The sequence below is a fragment of the Rattus norvegicus genome, chromosome 4 (genome assembly GCF_021556685.1).
Source record: "Rattus norvegicus strain SHRSP/BbbUtx chromosome 4, alternate assembly SHRSP_T2T, whole genome shotgun sequence".
Classification (NCBI taxonomy): domain Eukaryota; kingdom Metazoa; phylum Chordata; class Mammalia; order Rodentia; family Muridae; genus Rattus; species Rattus norvegicus.
The window spans coordinates 151174612-151192103 of NC_141537.1; the positions used below are offsets into that span (position 1 = coordinate 151174612).

Below are 17492 nucleotides of genomic sequence, written 5' to 3' on the forward strand. Positions count from 1 at the left end.
AAACAAGTATATTAAAATCTACAACTTTCAAAGGAAACCTTTTGGGAGAGGTGGGAGTTGAGGAACAAGGAGCCAAATAGAAATCAAGATAGAAAATGGAATCAAGAACAAAATGGAAATCAAGACTAGGGAAAAAATAAAGTTACTGATAGTAAGAAGTATAGGGATAAGGAAAGCATCTAGACTATTAAATATGCTATTTTGTAGAATTAATCTCAGAATCATGTAAATGTTCTATATACTTATAAAGGTTAAATTAAACAAAAATGGAAAGAAAAAAAAAGGCACACCCCAAACTCAGGGTACAAAGTGATACTGAAAAAACAAAACAAAGCAGAACACCCCCTCCTCCCACCTGTCAGTAAGCTCAACACTACCAAGTTGACAAACTGACACAAGGAAAAAAAAGAGGTTTGTCTCCTTTCAGCTGCTATGCAGGCACCACAAAGATGCTATGTGTATAGGCAGGGCTTCCTAAGGAGAAGGAGGACTATGTGCTGAACAGTTCTTAGCTTCTGTAATAACAAATGTTGTGGCCATATCCAGACATTTAAAAGTTTCTTTCTTTAGTTGATCAGTTTACTCAAGCAATCTATGCACTCTGCAGTTTTCTATAAAAATATCATGCCGTGCATGTTCAATTAATGAACCACTTTTCTTTTTTGTTGTCAGTGTTGCTTTGGTTTTTAAAGATAGTCCCTCTATGTAGCTCTGGCAGGCCTGGAACTTGTCATGTAGATTAGAGTGGTCTTGAACTTGCCAGTTCTCTTGACTCTGTCTCCAGAGTTTTAGGATTACACGTGTCACTATCCTTGGATTGTACAATCCCTTTCTTCCTATAGCTCCCCTTCAACATATAAATTAAGAAGCTGAGCCTGACTGGGGTATATTATGTGAAATTCCCAAATAATCAATAAAAATATGTTGGGAGAAGGAAGAGGAGGAGGAAGAAGAGTAAGAGTAAGAGGAGGAGCAGCAGCAGCAGCAGCTCCTGCTGCTGTCTCTGCCTCAAAAAGTTCTCATTTGGTAGAAAACAAAGGCGAATCAAAACAGTGGGATATTTCTTGGAGGGAGCAGAGGAATTAACCTAAGGTAGATTGGTCGGAATGATTAAGAGAGGCCAGAGGACAATCAGAACTTTTGTAGGTTTGCTTGTTTGTTAGGAATGCAAGGTAGAGAGTGGCCAGCAAGGGAGTGAGTTGAGAGGGCTAGGAAAAGTAGGCAAAGCACAGAACAGCTAGACCAGGACTAACTGACAAGTAAACAGGAGGAGCTCTGTGAGCTGGTATAAACATGGACTAGAAGGCTGACAAAAAAAAAAAAAAAAAAAAAAAAAAAAAAAAAAAAAAAAGTACATGGGACTAGGCCCTAAGAACCTTTCTAGATCACGTTACAACTTTCAATGTGATCCTCAGGGATAAGCCAAGAATTTCAGCACAGAAGTACAATAATTAAATCTTTCCGAATCATTTTCAACAAATACAGGAAAAGACATAGGGGCTAGGGGGCCAGCTAGTTAGAAGGACACTAGGGCAGATGCATGGGCACCTAGAAATGTGGTATTATGGAAGTATTCACGAAGCAGAAGTGATGACTTCTGCTGACGTACAGGGTATATGGGGAGAAGATACAGAAGACAATGCTTAGTGTCTGTCTTGAGCAACAGCACACACAGCAGGTGATACACAGGAAGGCACGAACTTAGCTTTCTGTCATTGTCACAAGTGCTTGAGATAATCAACTTACAAAAGCAGACCTGTCACAGTTTCAGAGGTTTTAGTTCATGGCATGGTTGTGGTCATGACATGAGCATATGACAGTGAGAGAGGAAGAAACTAGAATTTTACCATCTCCCTTAAGGGTGTGTCCTCAGACAAGCCTATATTACTTAAAGGTTGCAGCATGACTCAGGAGGCCCACAGCTGATAGCCAAGTCTCAGCATGGCAGTTACTTTAGACCCTGGTTAGGACATATAACTTGGGAAGCAGGGAGCATAACTGACTGCAGACCCAAATTAAAGCAGTCAAATACCTGGAACGGTAGGTGCAGGAAGAAAAGGGGAGGGAAAAATGAGTTCAGCCAATTGTCAAGCAGGTAACTGGCTCATCCTTTTATTTCTCACATTTATCCACTGAGTTCCTCATAGGTCCTACATCTTCATTGTCCCCTATGGCAAGGCATTGCCATCTCCTTCTGTGGACTCCACCCTGTGGTCAGAGTGATCTCTTAAAAGTATAAATCCCATGTTATTCTCTGTTTAAACCTTTAAAGGACTTTCATATGGATATGTATGTATGTATGTATGTATGTATGTATGTATGTATGTATGTATGCATGCATGCATACATGCATGCAAGTTAAGTAAGTATGTCTTGATAATGGAAACTGAACACAGGGGACATATACTTGGTAAATAATAACTGAGCCACATCACCCTACTAAAGTTTAAAGTGAATCAAACTCCCTATAATTGCTCCTAATTCTATACCTCCTATGGACACTTTCCTGTCTATCAGGTGCTTTGGCTAGGGCTCACTAACATTATGCACAGTTTCTCCTCAGCTTTCCATAAAGGAGTTGTCCCAACAAGGAGCTGAAAGACTCAGATGCAGATACGTGCACACAACCAATGAACAGAAGCTGCTGACCCTCTGGTTGAATTAGGGAAAAGCTGGAGGAAGCTGAGGAGGAGGGCAAACTTGTAGGAGGACCAGCAGTCTCAATTAACCTGGACTCCTGACATCTCTCAGACACTGGATCACCAACCTGGCAGCGTACACCAGCTGGGAGGAGGCCTCCAACGCATATCCAGCAGAGGATTCAAGGGTCTGGGTTCAGTCAGAGAAGATGCACCTAACCCTCAAGAGACTGGAGGGCCCAGGAAATTTAGAGGTCTGGTGGGGACATCCTCATGGAGACATAGGGGTTGGGGGTAGAAGGTATGGGATGTGGAACAGTTGGGGGGTGGACTGGGAGGGGAATAAAATCTGGAGTGTAAAAATAACAAACAAACAAACAAACAAACAAACAAACAAACAAAGGAGTTGTCCCACTTTCATTATGTCTTCTCCCCTGAATGGAAACCCTGATCTTTGCCCTCACATCTCTATCATTAATCCTTTATTGCCCTGATCTAGGATCTTGTACCATTTATTGCTATCTGTTATCTACTTTGATTATTCACTTTAGCCTACCTGAGAACAGTGACCTAATGGTTTCATACCTTGTACAGATGGTACAATTTTCAATTAACGTATGCTAAGTGAGTTAATAAATAATAAAATAAGCAGAAATAAAGCTTAGCTCAGAAGAAAGTTCTCCATTGGAGACACTGATTTAGACATCTTCCATATGGGAACAACAAATTGTTGAAATGATTAGTGCCCACGGGAAGTACAGGGACAACTAATAAAAATCTCTGAAACAGGAAATTCTGATGAAATTCACATGAATATTTAAAGAATGAGCAGAAGGGGGAGGGTAAAAGAAAGAGCAGGGAAAAAAAAAAAAGAAGAAAACTAGAAAAGTGTAGCAAACCCTTAGTGCCACAGAGGAGATTTCTCACTAGTAAAGGCAGTTTGGCACTCAGGTGAAGCAAACATGAAGTCAGATACTAAATGCATCTTTTAGATCCTCACCATGTGCTGGGGAGAACTATGCTAGGATATAAAAATTAACCAGAAAGTATTAGTGCAAAACTATTTAAGCAATGGCACAACCTGACAGAACAACTCTCAGTCCCAACTGCAGCCCTCACAGCACTCAGGACACCAGACACCCTGACTCACTCCCACTACTGTCAAAGCATACATACCCCTTTCTCTGATGGGAAATTAATACTGTCAAAGCGTACCCCTTTCACTGATGGGAGATTAATATGACACACACAGCCATGGACAACTTCAGCATCTTCCCAGGGGAACACTGTGATCTAAGAGTGCATGTTAATTCTAAAAATAATGTCGTTCTTTACGGGAAATTCACAGACAGGTTCTACCTCAAGGCTTCCCCAAGACTCTAGGTTGATTTTAGCAAAGTGCATGAAGCCCTGAAATGACTTAAAGTGCATGAAGCCCTGAAATGACTTAAAGTAACTCACCAGACTTACTTTGGTGCAAGGCTATTTATTAGTTTCTTTTCTATTTCTGTGATGAAACATCATGTCTAAGGCTACTTATAAAAGAAAGAATGTTTACAGAGGGTTAGAATTTATAATGGTGGAGCAAAGGCATAGCAACAGGCATAGACAGGGAGCTCAGAGCTCACATTGTGATCTGCAAACAGAAGGTAGAGTACACTGGAAATGATGAAAGTCTTTTGAAACCTCAAAGCCAAAGACACTCCTCCAACAAGACTACACCTAATCTTTCATAGTTCCACTAAGTGGTGACCAAATATATAAACATATGAACCTTTGTGGGGGGGTTACACTCACTCAAACCATCATAGCAAGTAAGCTCCAACTCCCAGGTCTGACTCAGAAGGCCCACAAACATGCCTTCTCACTTAAAACAAGATCCTTGGACTTATTCCAGAGCAAGACTCCTGGCCTTTCCTAAACTTGGACAGTTTAGAAAGAAAAATGCAGCTGATCCCCTACCTTGCATGCCATGTAGTCCAGGGCCCAAGCAGATGCCTCCTCTTCTAACATATACTGCTTCCCATTGACTTGCTTTGACTTCTGGGATTCTGCCTTAACTCCAGCCACCAAGGGTCCAGGGAAATACTCTAGCTAAAGAAAAATGATTTTTCTTGCTTTTCTTTTGTTCTTCTCTAACAGACTATTAGTTCTTTTGTCTATATCATGCTGAGCAGCAGGGCTAAAGGCTTCTGCCAGGCAAACATGTTTAGCAAGCATACAGTAAACAAGATACATCCTGCTAAGCTGATATGTTTTAACAGCAAACTATAACATTTAGAATCTGAAAATTCTCACATCATTTACTTATTATGACGTATTAATAGACTGGAGTTTGCAAGTAAAAAAAAATAAGGCAGATGTGTCCATTTATTTGCTTACTCTCTTCTTCCTAACTACAGATGCATCAAGCTTCTGTTGCCTTGACTTCTCGACAGTCCCACAATGACACAAACCCTTTCTTGTGTGTGTGTGTGTGTGTATGTGTGTGTGTACATGCGTGTGTGTGTGAGCGAGCGAGAGACCCCGACCCATACAAATTTAACATTAATGCTGAAAGAGTGTAGAATTGAAGCAGGAGGTCATAAGCACAGTTATGTATCCCTTTGTAATGTGCCTATGTGCCTGTGCTGGCTGCCTCACTGAAGCCACGCTAAGGATGCTCCACCCTTTCTGTCCTCACTACAGGCTGAATTCCACAGTTCTTGAAGCACAGTAACATTGTTAGAGGGTATAATTTCCTTTCCAAAGTACTATACATTCTTTAAGAAAATTATCAAAAGAGGTCATGACCATCCTAAGAAGTTTTTGTTTTTTAGTTTTACTTTTCTGTTTGGTTTGAGATAGGAACTTAATTCTGTAGTGCAGGTTGTCCTTGAACTCATGGCAAACCTATAGTTTCAGCCCCTCAGTGCTGATATTATAGGTATACACTGCTATAGCCAGCTTTCTATCTTGCTTTTTGTGTGTGTTTTGCTTCTGAGAATCTGGTGATAAACAGTTAGCTGACTTAATCTGAGCATCAGTCAGAGTTCAGCAAGTGACCACACAGGCAGCATTCCTAGCAGCAGCAAGAGACATGAGAGGGAACATGTTCCCAGATTCTAGATAGCAATACATGGTTTCCAGCTTAAAATCCTGTTTTAGGGTCTTATTGATGTGAAGAGACACCATGGCCATGGCAACTCTTATAAAGGAAAATACTTAATTGGGGCTGGCTTTATCATCATGTAGGCAGAAATGGTGCTGGAGAAGGAGCTGAGAGCTCTCTTCATTTTGATTTGCGAGCAGCAGAAGTGAGTGTGTGTCATACTGGGCATAATTTGAACATATGAGACCTCAAAGCCCACCTCCAGAGTGACACACTTTTTCAACAAAACCACACCTACTCCATCAAGGCCATACCTCCAAATAGTGTCATTCATTATGAGCCAAGCATTCAAACACATGAGTCTATGGGGGCCATTCCTATTCAAACCACCACAAGTCCTCTGTTAAATTTTACTTCTAAGAAATCCATTGGCATCATTGCAAAACTAAAGTCTCTTGTATTTAAACACAATTTTCTACGAGTTTGTTAAAGTCAACAAATTCTCTTAATGTCATTTTCTTTTTAGTAACAACTATAATACGAAGTAGTATTTTGGGTCCTTAATCTTAAACTCTTTTTCTCCAGCTTCTATTTTCATCATCTGTATTATTTCACTACAGTTTTATAGTAATGTATTATAAAAAGATGTGAGCAGTACTATTTGTGGTAATTTAATTTATATAGCACTTGATTCCTTAATATGATAAATATAATCAAAATGATAATTAATTAAAAATTATAGAAAGAATATACACAAAGTCTTTATACTAAAGATTTGTATCCTAAATTTTTTTGACTTTCACAGATCAAGTAGCCTAAAACAAAAAATATAGGGCAGGAAAGATGGATCAATGGTTAAGACTCCAAAATCTTTATTCTGGTATGCAAACTGCAGACCTGGCTCTACCAACATTAGTATACAACATTTTCTGGACCCAACATCAGTCAGTATACATTTCATTGGTCACATTATTCTTATCATTGAGGACAGTTTATTCCCAGTACCACATTTATTCATATGTGGATAAGTTGGATATGTAACATTTCCAAATTCAAGGGATAGTGCAAAATATGAAATTCACGCTATCATTTAGACTGACGAGGTTATAATGCTGTTTCCTTCTCTACCACTGGCTCTTTGCATACCTGTCTTTTAAAGCCCACTCCTTCAAGCTGACCTAGAGTCTCAGAAAAAAATGATATAGAACCACATTTTTACATTACATTTTTACATTTACATATGTCCACATGGAGGACCGTGAAAGGTAACATGGTCCCAGGTTGAGCTAAGGCTTTAAAAGCCCCAGAGACCCTGAAGGACAGTAGGAGCTTTGCCTGCTTGGGGCACTAGGCCTGTCACTAGTCGTAGCCCCGCATAGATTGTGGTCATCAGTCATGTAAGGGCAGTGCCCCAAGCCCCTTCACATGTAAGGGACCTGTAGTCACATAGGCTCAAGACAGACTTCCATGCTAATGAGGTACCTAAAGGCCTGGAGGGCTTAACCAATACGCTTTCCTTCCCAGACACTCTTTCCTGCAAAAGGTATTTAATCTCAGGTCCACCCTCAGAAGGGGGTATGGTTTTACACATCTACCTGTCATGCAGTCTGGTAAGATTTTTTTCTTCCTTAAGAATGAGAGAGCCTGGGCTGGAGAGATGGCTCAGCGGTTAGGAGCACTAACTGCTCTTCCAGAGGTCCTGAGTTCAATTCCCAGTAACCACATGGTGGCTCACAACCATCTGTAATGAGATTCGGTGTTGTCTTCTGGTGTTTCTGAAGACAGCTACTGTGTACTCATATAAATTAAAAACAAATTAAAAAAAAAGAATGAGAGAGCCTGCTCTTAAAAAACATTAAAAAAAGTAATTGAGTTCTAATATACCGTCAGATGAAGAAAAATCTGTTTGATGAGGTAAGCTTCCAAAAGACTTTTGTTTTTATAAAGAGATTTCTGATCTTCTGAAAGGAATGGATGAGAAAAGTGTGTATTTTCTCAGTGTCTAGAATCTAGCATTTCCATTGAGCTTGCCTATTTTAAATTATCTAGAGCCCACAGAACACTAAGCCTAGACACTAAGGCCATGAACTAACTTGCTTTCATTAACAACTACTATATACAATTGGGTTTCTCTGGATAGGTGTTTTCCTGGGTGTGTATAACCAAAAATTTCAGCAAACAGCAAAATCATGTAATTTCATATTAGTAAGGAATCCAAATCAAATCTTAGAGTCAAATGGCTTATTCAAAGTCACATAGCCTACATCTGTGTTGGCAGTAGTCATAAGCACAGCTGTCCTCAAAGTCACATGTTTACTTAACTGCAGTGACAAAGAACTTTAGAACAACTATTATTAAGTACAAGGGGAAGCTATGAGGTACTTTTTATTGTCTACTTTTGTATTTCAGACTCTTGTTTTGGCAAATGTCCTATTTTCAGCAAGGAAAGGCAAGGGTCCTACTTCATAAAAAACACAGGATGGAAAAGTCTGAAGTTTAGTAGAGATTTCCTGTGCTATACAAAGTCAATGTTGTCTTCATGGTTTTATTCTTACTCTGCATATTTTGCAGTAATACCTTTTATAGGTCACTGTATATAAAAGAAATTAAGTCCTAACTAAGTCCAGAGTATTTAGCGTAGAGAAAAAAAATGAAGATGTTCTTATGTAAACTAAAATAAAAACAAAATCAGAATGCATCACACATGCAGCTCCTGGAACAGTTAAAGTGTGTGACTACTTTTTTCTTCAGTTCACAGCATCTGCTTCCGGAATCCTACAGTTAATACTTTTTTTTGGAGTTTGTGGTTCGCTACTGCAGATTTCTGTGTTGTACACAAAGAGGAGGCATCTGTGCCCACCTTGGGGCTAGAAGAACTTCAAGGACATCAAGTCTCAAGCATTATTGTTATGTAAAATCACTGGTGGTAGTTTTCATTGAATGAATCTGGAATTTTCTTCTCAATGTGTAAGATATCTTCACACCCACATCTCTCAGGTCCTCTAGTAAGAGGACAACACTGCTACCAATTCAAAGACAGCTTACAGCTTATTAGTATACAAAAGAAAAGAAAATGGAAAAAAGGGGGCACATCTTTCTAAAATGCCAGTATAAATTCTGAATATAAAATTCCATCAGGGATAGAGTGATGTCTCAGTGGCTAAATGTGCTTGCTGCTAAGCCTGACAACCTGAGTTCTATCCCCAGGATGTACAAACTGGATGGGGAGAGCTGACTTCATGCATGAGAACATACATACAAATACAGACAGGCCCACACACACTAAGACTCACACGACCACCACTCTTAGTACTCCAATTACTACAGTCCCTGGAGAGTTCCAAGGCACTTTCAAGTGTCTGTATACCGGCCTTCAAACTTAATGCTCAGGTACACATTCCAGCCCCTACCTATTCATTTCATAGTTCCACTCTCCCAAGAAACTAATACACAACTCAACTAACAAAACCTAGCACACTTCTGAGGATACTCAACAACCTTCTTGGGGAGCAAAACCTTTACATGGTCAATAATTTATTATTATTTTAAACTTTTAAGCTGTTATCTCCATTACCAAAGCACTTCAAGGCAATACTGCATACATATCTAAATTAGATTTCGACTTTAGTATATACTACTCCCCAATGCATCTGCATATGAAAAACATGCTTTACCCCCACCACAGGTGTATGCTCAGCATTTATCTTGTTAAAGGTCTCGTTTCCTGCATCAGAATGCCATCAGTCTTCCTATTTGGCTTTTGTAATACATTAGAAGTAAGTTATCTATTACAGCTGATGTGGTCAAGTTCCAGAATGCATAGTGATATGTGCACAGCAACCAATCACAGCACTATCTGATTTAAGCCGCCTAAAATACAGGTCAGTGATTAGCAGGAAAATGCAACATTTACCTTCTAGTAAAATACAAATGCAAAGTATTTAATTTCCAACTAAAAAGTTCAGTGGTCTGTAGAGTAACAGGACAATTTAAATGAAAGGAACACAAAAAGAGATGCTGCATGTCTACTGCTTGAAAGCATCCACCCAATACTGACTCCCAACCTATATATTTGAAGTTGTAATCACATAATACTGTATCACTTGCTGTACCCACAGTGTTTATCATTGAGAAGGCAGGTTTAATATATATATAATTATATATATGTATGTTCATATGTATGTATAGGTATAGATATAGATATTTGTTGCCAAGCCTTAAAACAATCCTGAGTTTGAACCTTGGGACCCACACATGTGGTAGAGGAGAGAACTGACTTCCATGGTTTGTCCTATGACCTTCACATACACGCACAGCCTGCATAACACACAATTCTTTTCTTTTTCTTTTTTTTTGAGATACAGTTTCTTTGTGTAGTCTTGGCTGTCCTAGAACTATGTAGAGCAGGCTGTCTTACAGCTCACAGAGATCTGCCTGCCTCTGCCTCCTAAGCACTAGGATTAAAGGCGGCACCACCACTGCCTGGCCACAACAAAATTTTTATTGTAGTAAAATAAACATAATATGATTTAGCAACACCACCCGTGTGTGTGTGTATTACATGCACATGGGTGTGTGAGTACACATGTCTATCTGGAGGCCAGAAGAGAGAATACCAGATTATATTCTACCACTCTCCATTTTATGTCCTTTCAGACAGGTCTCCTAGTCAACCTGAGGCTCACAGCTCCGGTTATAATGGAAGACAAGTGAGTTTTCATGATCGACATCTGTTTTTGCTTCAGTCCTGGGATTACAGAAGCACCTAGTCATTCCTGGGTTTCTAATGCAAGGGCTGGGAATTCTAGCTCAGGTCTTTATGCTTGCAGAGCAAATGCACTGAGCTACCTCCTCCCCAGCCTTTTATAAAGAATACTTGTAAATGACTTTAATCTATCCAGTATAGAGATAAAAGATCCTTTTTCTTTTATATATTTCTTTTATATTTACAGAAAGCTTAAGGAAGTCAGGTATACCACTATATAACATGCAACCAAAAAAATCAGTAAATTCAATAAATGACTTAAGAAATAGTTTTTACTGAAAATTCAAGTTATTATCAATAATCTATATTTTTAAAGAATAGCTATAATTGCAAGGTTTCTTTTGCTGACATCAAACTGATAGCAAAAACAGGACACTATAAAATGTGGAAAGGGCACTCGTGGTCTAAAATATTGTTAGTTGCTTTAAACAGTTAAGATTGTTCTCAGCAAATCAACGACAAAACTGGGAAGGACCTTGACACCAATCCTTAGTATCCCCTTTATGGACAAACTCAAGGCACAACTGCGCATAGTTTCTAAGTTTTCACCATATGAAAAATTTAAATATAACAAAGGAAAGCTCTCAGATGGAATGGGAAGGAAATTTGGTAAGAAAGAAAAAGAAATCATCATGGTTGATGGTATGTGAGATACTCTGAGTGTTCAGCATGATGATGCACACCTGTCCTGTAATCTCAGTTCCAGAATGCACTACCAGAAAGACAGGAAAGGAGAAAGGGAAGGAGGGGTTCTCTAACTGCCTTGAAATGAAAATATGAAACCTGAACTAAGTGGAGCCTATCCAGAGTATGTCTGGAAGTTAAGGTTGACAATATTATAATAAGCATTGCCTTATTTGTTTTCTTTCATGTAATAAAAGCTAAAAATTGTATATGTTTACATAAGTAAAAAGAATTAAAAAAACCCCACAAACATGATACTTTCGAACGTAGGGTTTTTGATCTCCATATAAAGATATGGTTGGAGGCAAAATCTCATTTTAAAAATTTTTTACTTTATGAATTTTTGAAATAATTAATCATTCAAAAGTAAAATCAAATGGCACATTACTGGAAATATCAATCAGCTAAAGAACAAATAGAAGAATTAAGTGAAATGCCCACACTATGCTAGATCATTTTGGTTCATCTAGGAGATGTTGAGCAGAGAGAAAAGGTTTTCCTTAGTGACTGTCTCTGAAGTGACATGTAGGGGGAAAAACTAGCCTGGAAGAAAATAATCTGAAAGAGCAAAGAAGCTGGTGTCTACTCAAGGGGCTCAGATAAACCTTTCTCAGAGCAGAGCTTTTGTTTGTTGTGACACCATGTAGGCCTGTTTGTCTAGAAGTAGCTACCTAAAATACGCAGGCCTTGAACGCACAGAGATCCCCTGTATCTGCCTTCCAAACGCTAGAAATTAAAGGTGTACTAAGAGAGACGGGCTCTACTCCTCCTGTACCTCCATCTTCCCCTTCTTCTCTCTTAGCCCACCTGTGAACAGTAACTAGTCAACAGGAGTCGCATGGCAAGTGAACTTAGGATCAACAGACATGGAGGTTAAAACCACCACAGATATTTCCTTCCACAAATTCCTATTAAAACACTGAAGTATTAAGAAAATTATATTCTTGCACAAGATTCTTTTTTATTAGCAAAACTACTTGTATGGTAGGAGCAGAGGCGGGTCTTTAAATCCCAGTGGATGCAGGAAAAACTCAGTGACATTCTATTCAGGTTATTCCTCATGTACAAGTACCTTACAATTAGTATTATTCACAATTGAATACATTCTAAATCAAGGGCACAAATTCCCTAAGTTTTTTTTCACAACCATCTATAGTAGGAACTGAAAACACTGTTAAGGCGAGTGGAAGGAACTGCTCTGCTCACCCTGATTCTCTTCATGTGGACTTTACTCCCATTCCTTCCCTCATTACCTATACTTGACTGTGTACCCATCCTTCACTGATTATATGCAGGCTGTGCTTCCTTCCCTTCCCTGATTCTAAGTTGACTGAGCTTGTACCCTTAAGTGCCCGTGTGTAAGTCAGTCACAGTAACATACAATAATCACTGAGTAATAAAGCTAAAAATAATTACCTGGAGAGAAGCATCATCAACAAAATACCCACAATACAGTTATCTTCTGGCTAAGTGACTGCTGCTTGGCCCTTAGGTGTTAAGACTTTCCTGTGCAGTAGTATCACAAAGATCCCTGTAGCACCTGTTTAATACATGTACGACAACTTTGAAAATATAACTCTAAAGAATACACAGGCATAACACAGGACTCTTTTTCTTTCATACTATTTTGGAGAAGTGTGGGCCTTCTGTGCTTCCACACAGGCACACAGGATGGGAAATACATTTAAATATTCCTAAAGTCCCTGTCAGTCTGAGCTCATGAGAAGCTATCACATAGCCTGAGGATGGGGGCAAGCATGGTGTTCCTTCTGCTTCAACTATACCGTGTTACCTGTGAGCAGCTAGGATTTTCCCTTAGGAGCCCAACATATTGCAAGATTTAGTAATTCTGATTAACAGCCAAAAAAGTTAAGAATGTCTACAAATGAACTATTTGTTTACACTTCTGTCTACAGGGAATGAACAGTTTAGCCACCAACTTCCATGTCTTTAAAAGAAAGCCTGTGAAGAACATGATCTTAAATAAAGTTCACCTTTACCTCTTCTTTGCACACAGCCTCTGAATTGACTAAGGATAGAGCTGAGACTACACAGGCCTGTACCCTTGAGAGCGCACTGGTAAAAACTACATCTCTTCTTAAGGAGGCACCACACATTTTTATTTCATATTTGAAACTGTTCCCATGAAACTGACTGTTTAGGTTAGAACTCTCTAAAGACTTCCCTGTAAGGCTTCCTATACACTTCTTCACTAGGTATCTAAGTCTCCACACAACTACTTATCTTAAGATTTTCCTGTGGGGCTTGGCTTCTTCAACTGTTTTGTGCTATTTTTTTTTTCAAGTTTAGTGAAATTTGTATGAAAGTCCTGATTTTACAGAGCAGGCAGGCTTTCTTCTGTTGGTTTACAAGCTATTATTTTGCTAATTAAACATATACATCTGACCTACAATTATTCCTACCCACATTCTCCTGAAACTCTATCAGGGGTACATATGACAAGTTGGTCCTGATTTGAAGATGACAGCTGCAGTTTTAGGGGCACACAGCCTGGGGCTGGTAGTGCGGGCAGCCTTCAGCTTTGTGTCCATCAGATCAAAGAACAAAAGGCAGCGCTTCCTCCCCAGACCTTCCTTAGCAATAGAGGAAGGCAGGCTTGACATAAAAGTCCCATCAAGAAAGGAAGCCCTGTGGAAGCCAGTCACAGTTCCCGGTAAGACACACCAGAAAGCTGACCCACCTTGGAGAGCTGCCGCCTGAGGCTAAAGCGCTGGACCATGGTCGTGAGGATCTCCTAACAAAGCGATCTACCCGGCAAGGGTGTCTTTTTCTTCTTTTATTAAAACACAGCTTCTAGGGGGAAGTCACTGGCGGCACATTTGAAGGCTGACAGAGTTCGATGGATTCCCCAGGAGTCTCAGCAAACTTGGAAGCACTTCATTGTTCTACGGAGACAGCACAGCCTAGGAGCGGCAGGCGGGGCGGATCCCAACCCAGTGCCAGGCTCTCCCCGCACTTCCTGTGTCAGCTGGAGGGTCCAGCCGTAAGGACCACCCCTTCCCCTCCCGCCAACCTTCAGGCAGGGTGCCGGGTACCACCTGAACCTTGGGTTTTTGCTCTTGAGGCCGAGGCTGGAGGTGGGTGGCACCTGCCGCTATGGCAGCATCTACTGCCCTGTTCTGGAGTCAGGGCCCGGCCTCCACCCAGGTAATCTCTGAGAATACAAGGGGGTGGTGGGGAGGGGGGAGAAGGAGGTGGGAGCGCCAGCCGACACCAGCTCCAGCTCCAAACGGAAACTCCTCCCAGCTGACTCGCAGCTGTACGGCTTTGTCTAGTATAATTGGCCGAGCCTTTCCTCTTATTCACCGAGAGGCTCCTGTGGGAAGGAATGTCAGGTGCAGGGAGCATACTTGGACGGTGACTACAACTCCAGGCTCAAGTTAAAGGCTAAGGCGGCCTCCAGAGGTGAATGCCTCTCTTGTTGGAACAAAGTATTTTTAAAAACGGGCACAAAAACCAAATAGACCAGCTTAGAGTGCATCGATTCAGATAAAGGGAAACGGAAAGTGACAACCTCAGGGGAGATCCAAAGATCGCTGGCCACTCTTCCTCTAAATGAGCCAGCCTCCTCTTCCAAATGAGGGCAGAACTTGTTGGTATCCACTGGTTTTGTGCCTACAATGCTCTCTTCTCCATTTCCATGAGCAGGATTAGGCCCTGTGCTAGGTTTGTGGCTTTTGTAGGTGTAAACTCCGGATGTACAATCAGAATTCAGATCTATTGTCCTACTGACTTCTCAAAACATCCCTTTCAAGTTTGTGCTAGAGTAAGGGCTTTTCAGATAAATCAGGAACCTTCTCCAAAACCTCAATAGAATTATTATGTTATTATATTCTCAGCCAAGAAAATGGAAAAATTAATTTGAAAATAAAATAAAGTTTCTTGCAAGGCTATTCTCAATTACTCCATTGCACTGGCTTCCAATTACTTACAAATAGAATGCAAGACGACGCTCTCACTTCATTCTACAGAGACACTGTACCTTTGGAATCACCGACAATATACACTAAATTTAAACCAAGGCAGGCTCCAAAAACTTAAATCTTGCATCTTAAAAACCATAAACAGAATAGGGTTACCCTGCTTAAAAAAAAACTTTCAAAGCTTGAAAGTAACAACTAGAGCAACTATGAGTAAACGTGGAAAATGGCCCATATTTATGATGCAGAGTATGCAAATATAACCTGATACTGAAACTAACAGACTAAAACTGCAGTCCTCAACCTGTGGGTTATGACCCCTTTGGGGGTTGTACAACCTTTTCACAGGGTCACATATCAAATATCCTACATATCAGATATTTATTATATCATGATTTATAACAGTAGTGAAATTTAGTTATGAAGTAGCAATGAAAATAATTTCATGTTTTGGGGTCACCACAATATGAACAATTACATTGAAGCGGTGCAGCATTAACAAGGTTGAGGACCACTGGATTAAAATAATTCAAGTGCAAAGTTAGTTGGCTTACAGTAAACTTCTGCAGTAACTGCTTTTCTTGTCACAGAAAATGAAATGGAGTCTCAAGCTGAAATTAGTGATCCACACCTCTAATCCCAGCACACTTAGGAGATGGAGCTAAGATCATGAGCTGAGGTCAATCTGGACTCTACAGTGAGACCCTATCACAAAGAAAAAAAGTCTGCTTAAAAAGGTCTGTGTGTGTGTGTGTGTGTGTGTGTGTGTGTGTGTGTGTGTGAGTGAGAGAGAGAGAGAGAGAGAGAGACAGACAGACAGACAGACAGACAGACAGAGAACACATGTATGCCAGGAAACATGGTAATCTAAAACCAAACCCATATTACAGTTCTAAGATTCTTTCTATTCAAAAATAGAAATGGAAGTAGGTAAAAAATGTCAAAAGACAGTACACATTAAGTATCAATCATGAATTGAGGAGGGAAGGAGGCTGGAGTTTAGCTCAGTGTTAGAGCATCTAGCACTGAATAGCACTGGGTAAATAAAAAGGGAGGGAATAAGAATCTTAATTGAACTGAAAGGGATATAAATGCTTAATGTACCAGAATATAAGAGGACTTAGGGTTAAAGAGACCAAATTTGACTGCCTTTCTTGTGGAAATTCATTTCTTTGCCTAGTAAGACAAAGTCTAATTACTTTAATGCAAATAATTATGTTAAAATATCATTATGAATGAATGTGAAACGGGGTCCTTAGTCAAAAAAAATATTTAACTACCTGAGCCATTACAGAAAAAATTACAATCTCTAAGTCTGGCTTATTTTGAAGAATGGGAAGGTAGGTGTGTGTGTGTGTGTTTGTGTGTGTGTGTGTGTGTGTGTGTGTGTGTGTGTGTTGTTTTCTTTGATGAATAGACAATAATAAAGGTAACAAAATAACATCGAGAAAGACAGAAACATAACCTGCACAAAAGTCCACAGCTTTATAATCTTTATTTTTCTCTTTCTCATATTCTAGTATTCAAATAACAGTGCCCTTGTTTTGGAGTTTGTGAAAAAAAAAATCGGCAACACTTAACTATTTCTGTGGAGAAAGACAAGAATCCTCCCTAGGATCATAAGAGTCATATACCCTTTGTGAACTGGTTAAAGGTATGCACTCAGGTCCTGGAGCTTACATTTACACTGTTAATGACCATCACGGTATTCGAATACATCCCAATCGGTTCAGAGATCTGGAAAAACGCCATAGCTAGATTAGAGTCCAGCCATGGGTAAAGAAGAAGAGCACCAGTCACTTAGCAATTCTGTATTCTGCTTGTCTTTGAAATTTTTGCCCCACCTTCTAGTACTTTCCCCTTACTTGTCAAACAATCTACTTCTAAAGCTGGCAGTAGTCTTTGTATATATCATTTGGCAAAAAACCAAGCAAGCAAGCAAGCAAACAAACAAACAAACAAAAGACAACAACAACAAAAAAAAACCTTTTAGATTTTTAATACATTGTAGCAAAAAACTGAATCAGTATCTGTAATACCACACTAAAAAAGGCAACAGGTAGCTTTAGATGTTTTGCTATTCATGTATACATGTATATAAAAATGAAACTCCCTGGGCATAGCACATGCCTTTAATCCCAGAATTTGGGGAGGCAGAGGCACACAGATCTTGGTGAGTTCAAGGTCAATCTGGTCTCCCCAGCAAGCTCAGTAACAGTTTGAAAACTTGAATTCACACACTCTAAGTTACAGGTAAGTTTATCTAAAGCTGGACACACCTAAAGTACTTTAGCTATGGCTATTTCACCACTATGGTGTCCTGTCTGAGAGTTATAGGAAATAAACTGTAATCTTTAAACCACTTTGTGGAG

General features: G+C 39.7%; 1 protein-coding gene across 8 annotated transcripts in view; it reads right to left on the reverse strand.

Annotated features, from left to right (window-relative positions):
• Positions 1-17492, reverse strand: part of Tmcc1 (transmembrane and coiled-coil domain family 1) — a 174982-nt gene that overhangs the window by 94084 nt on the left and 63406 nt on the right. For 2 of the 8 annotated variants that reach the window (XM_087657608.1, XM_087657609.1), the window contains exon 4: positions 4602-4733. In XM_087657608.1, the coding sequence (XP_087513734.1) occupies positions 4602-4733 (132 nt within the window). 8 annotated transcript variants of the gene reach the window in all.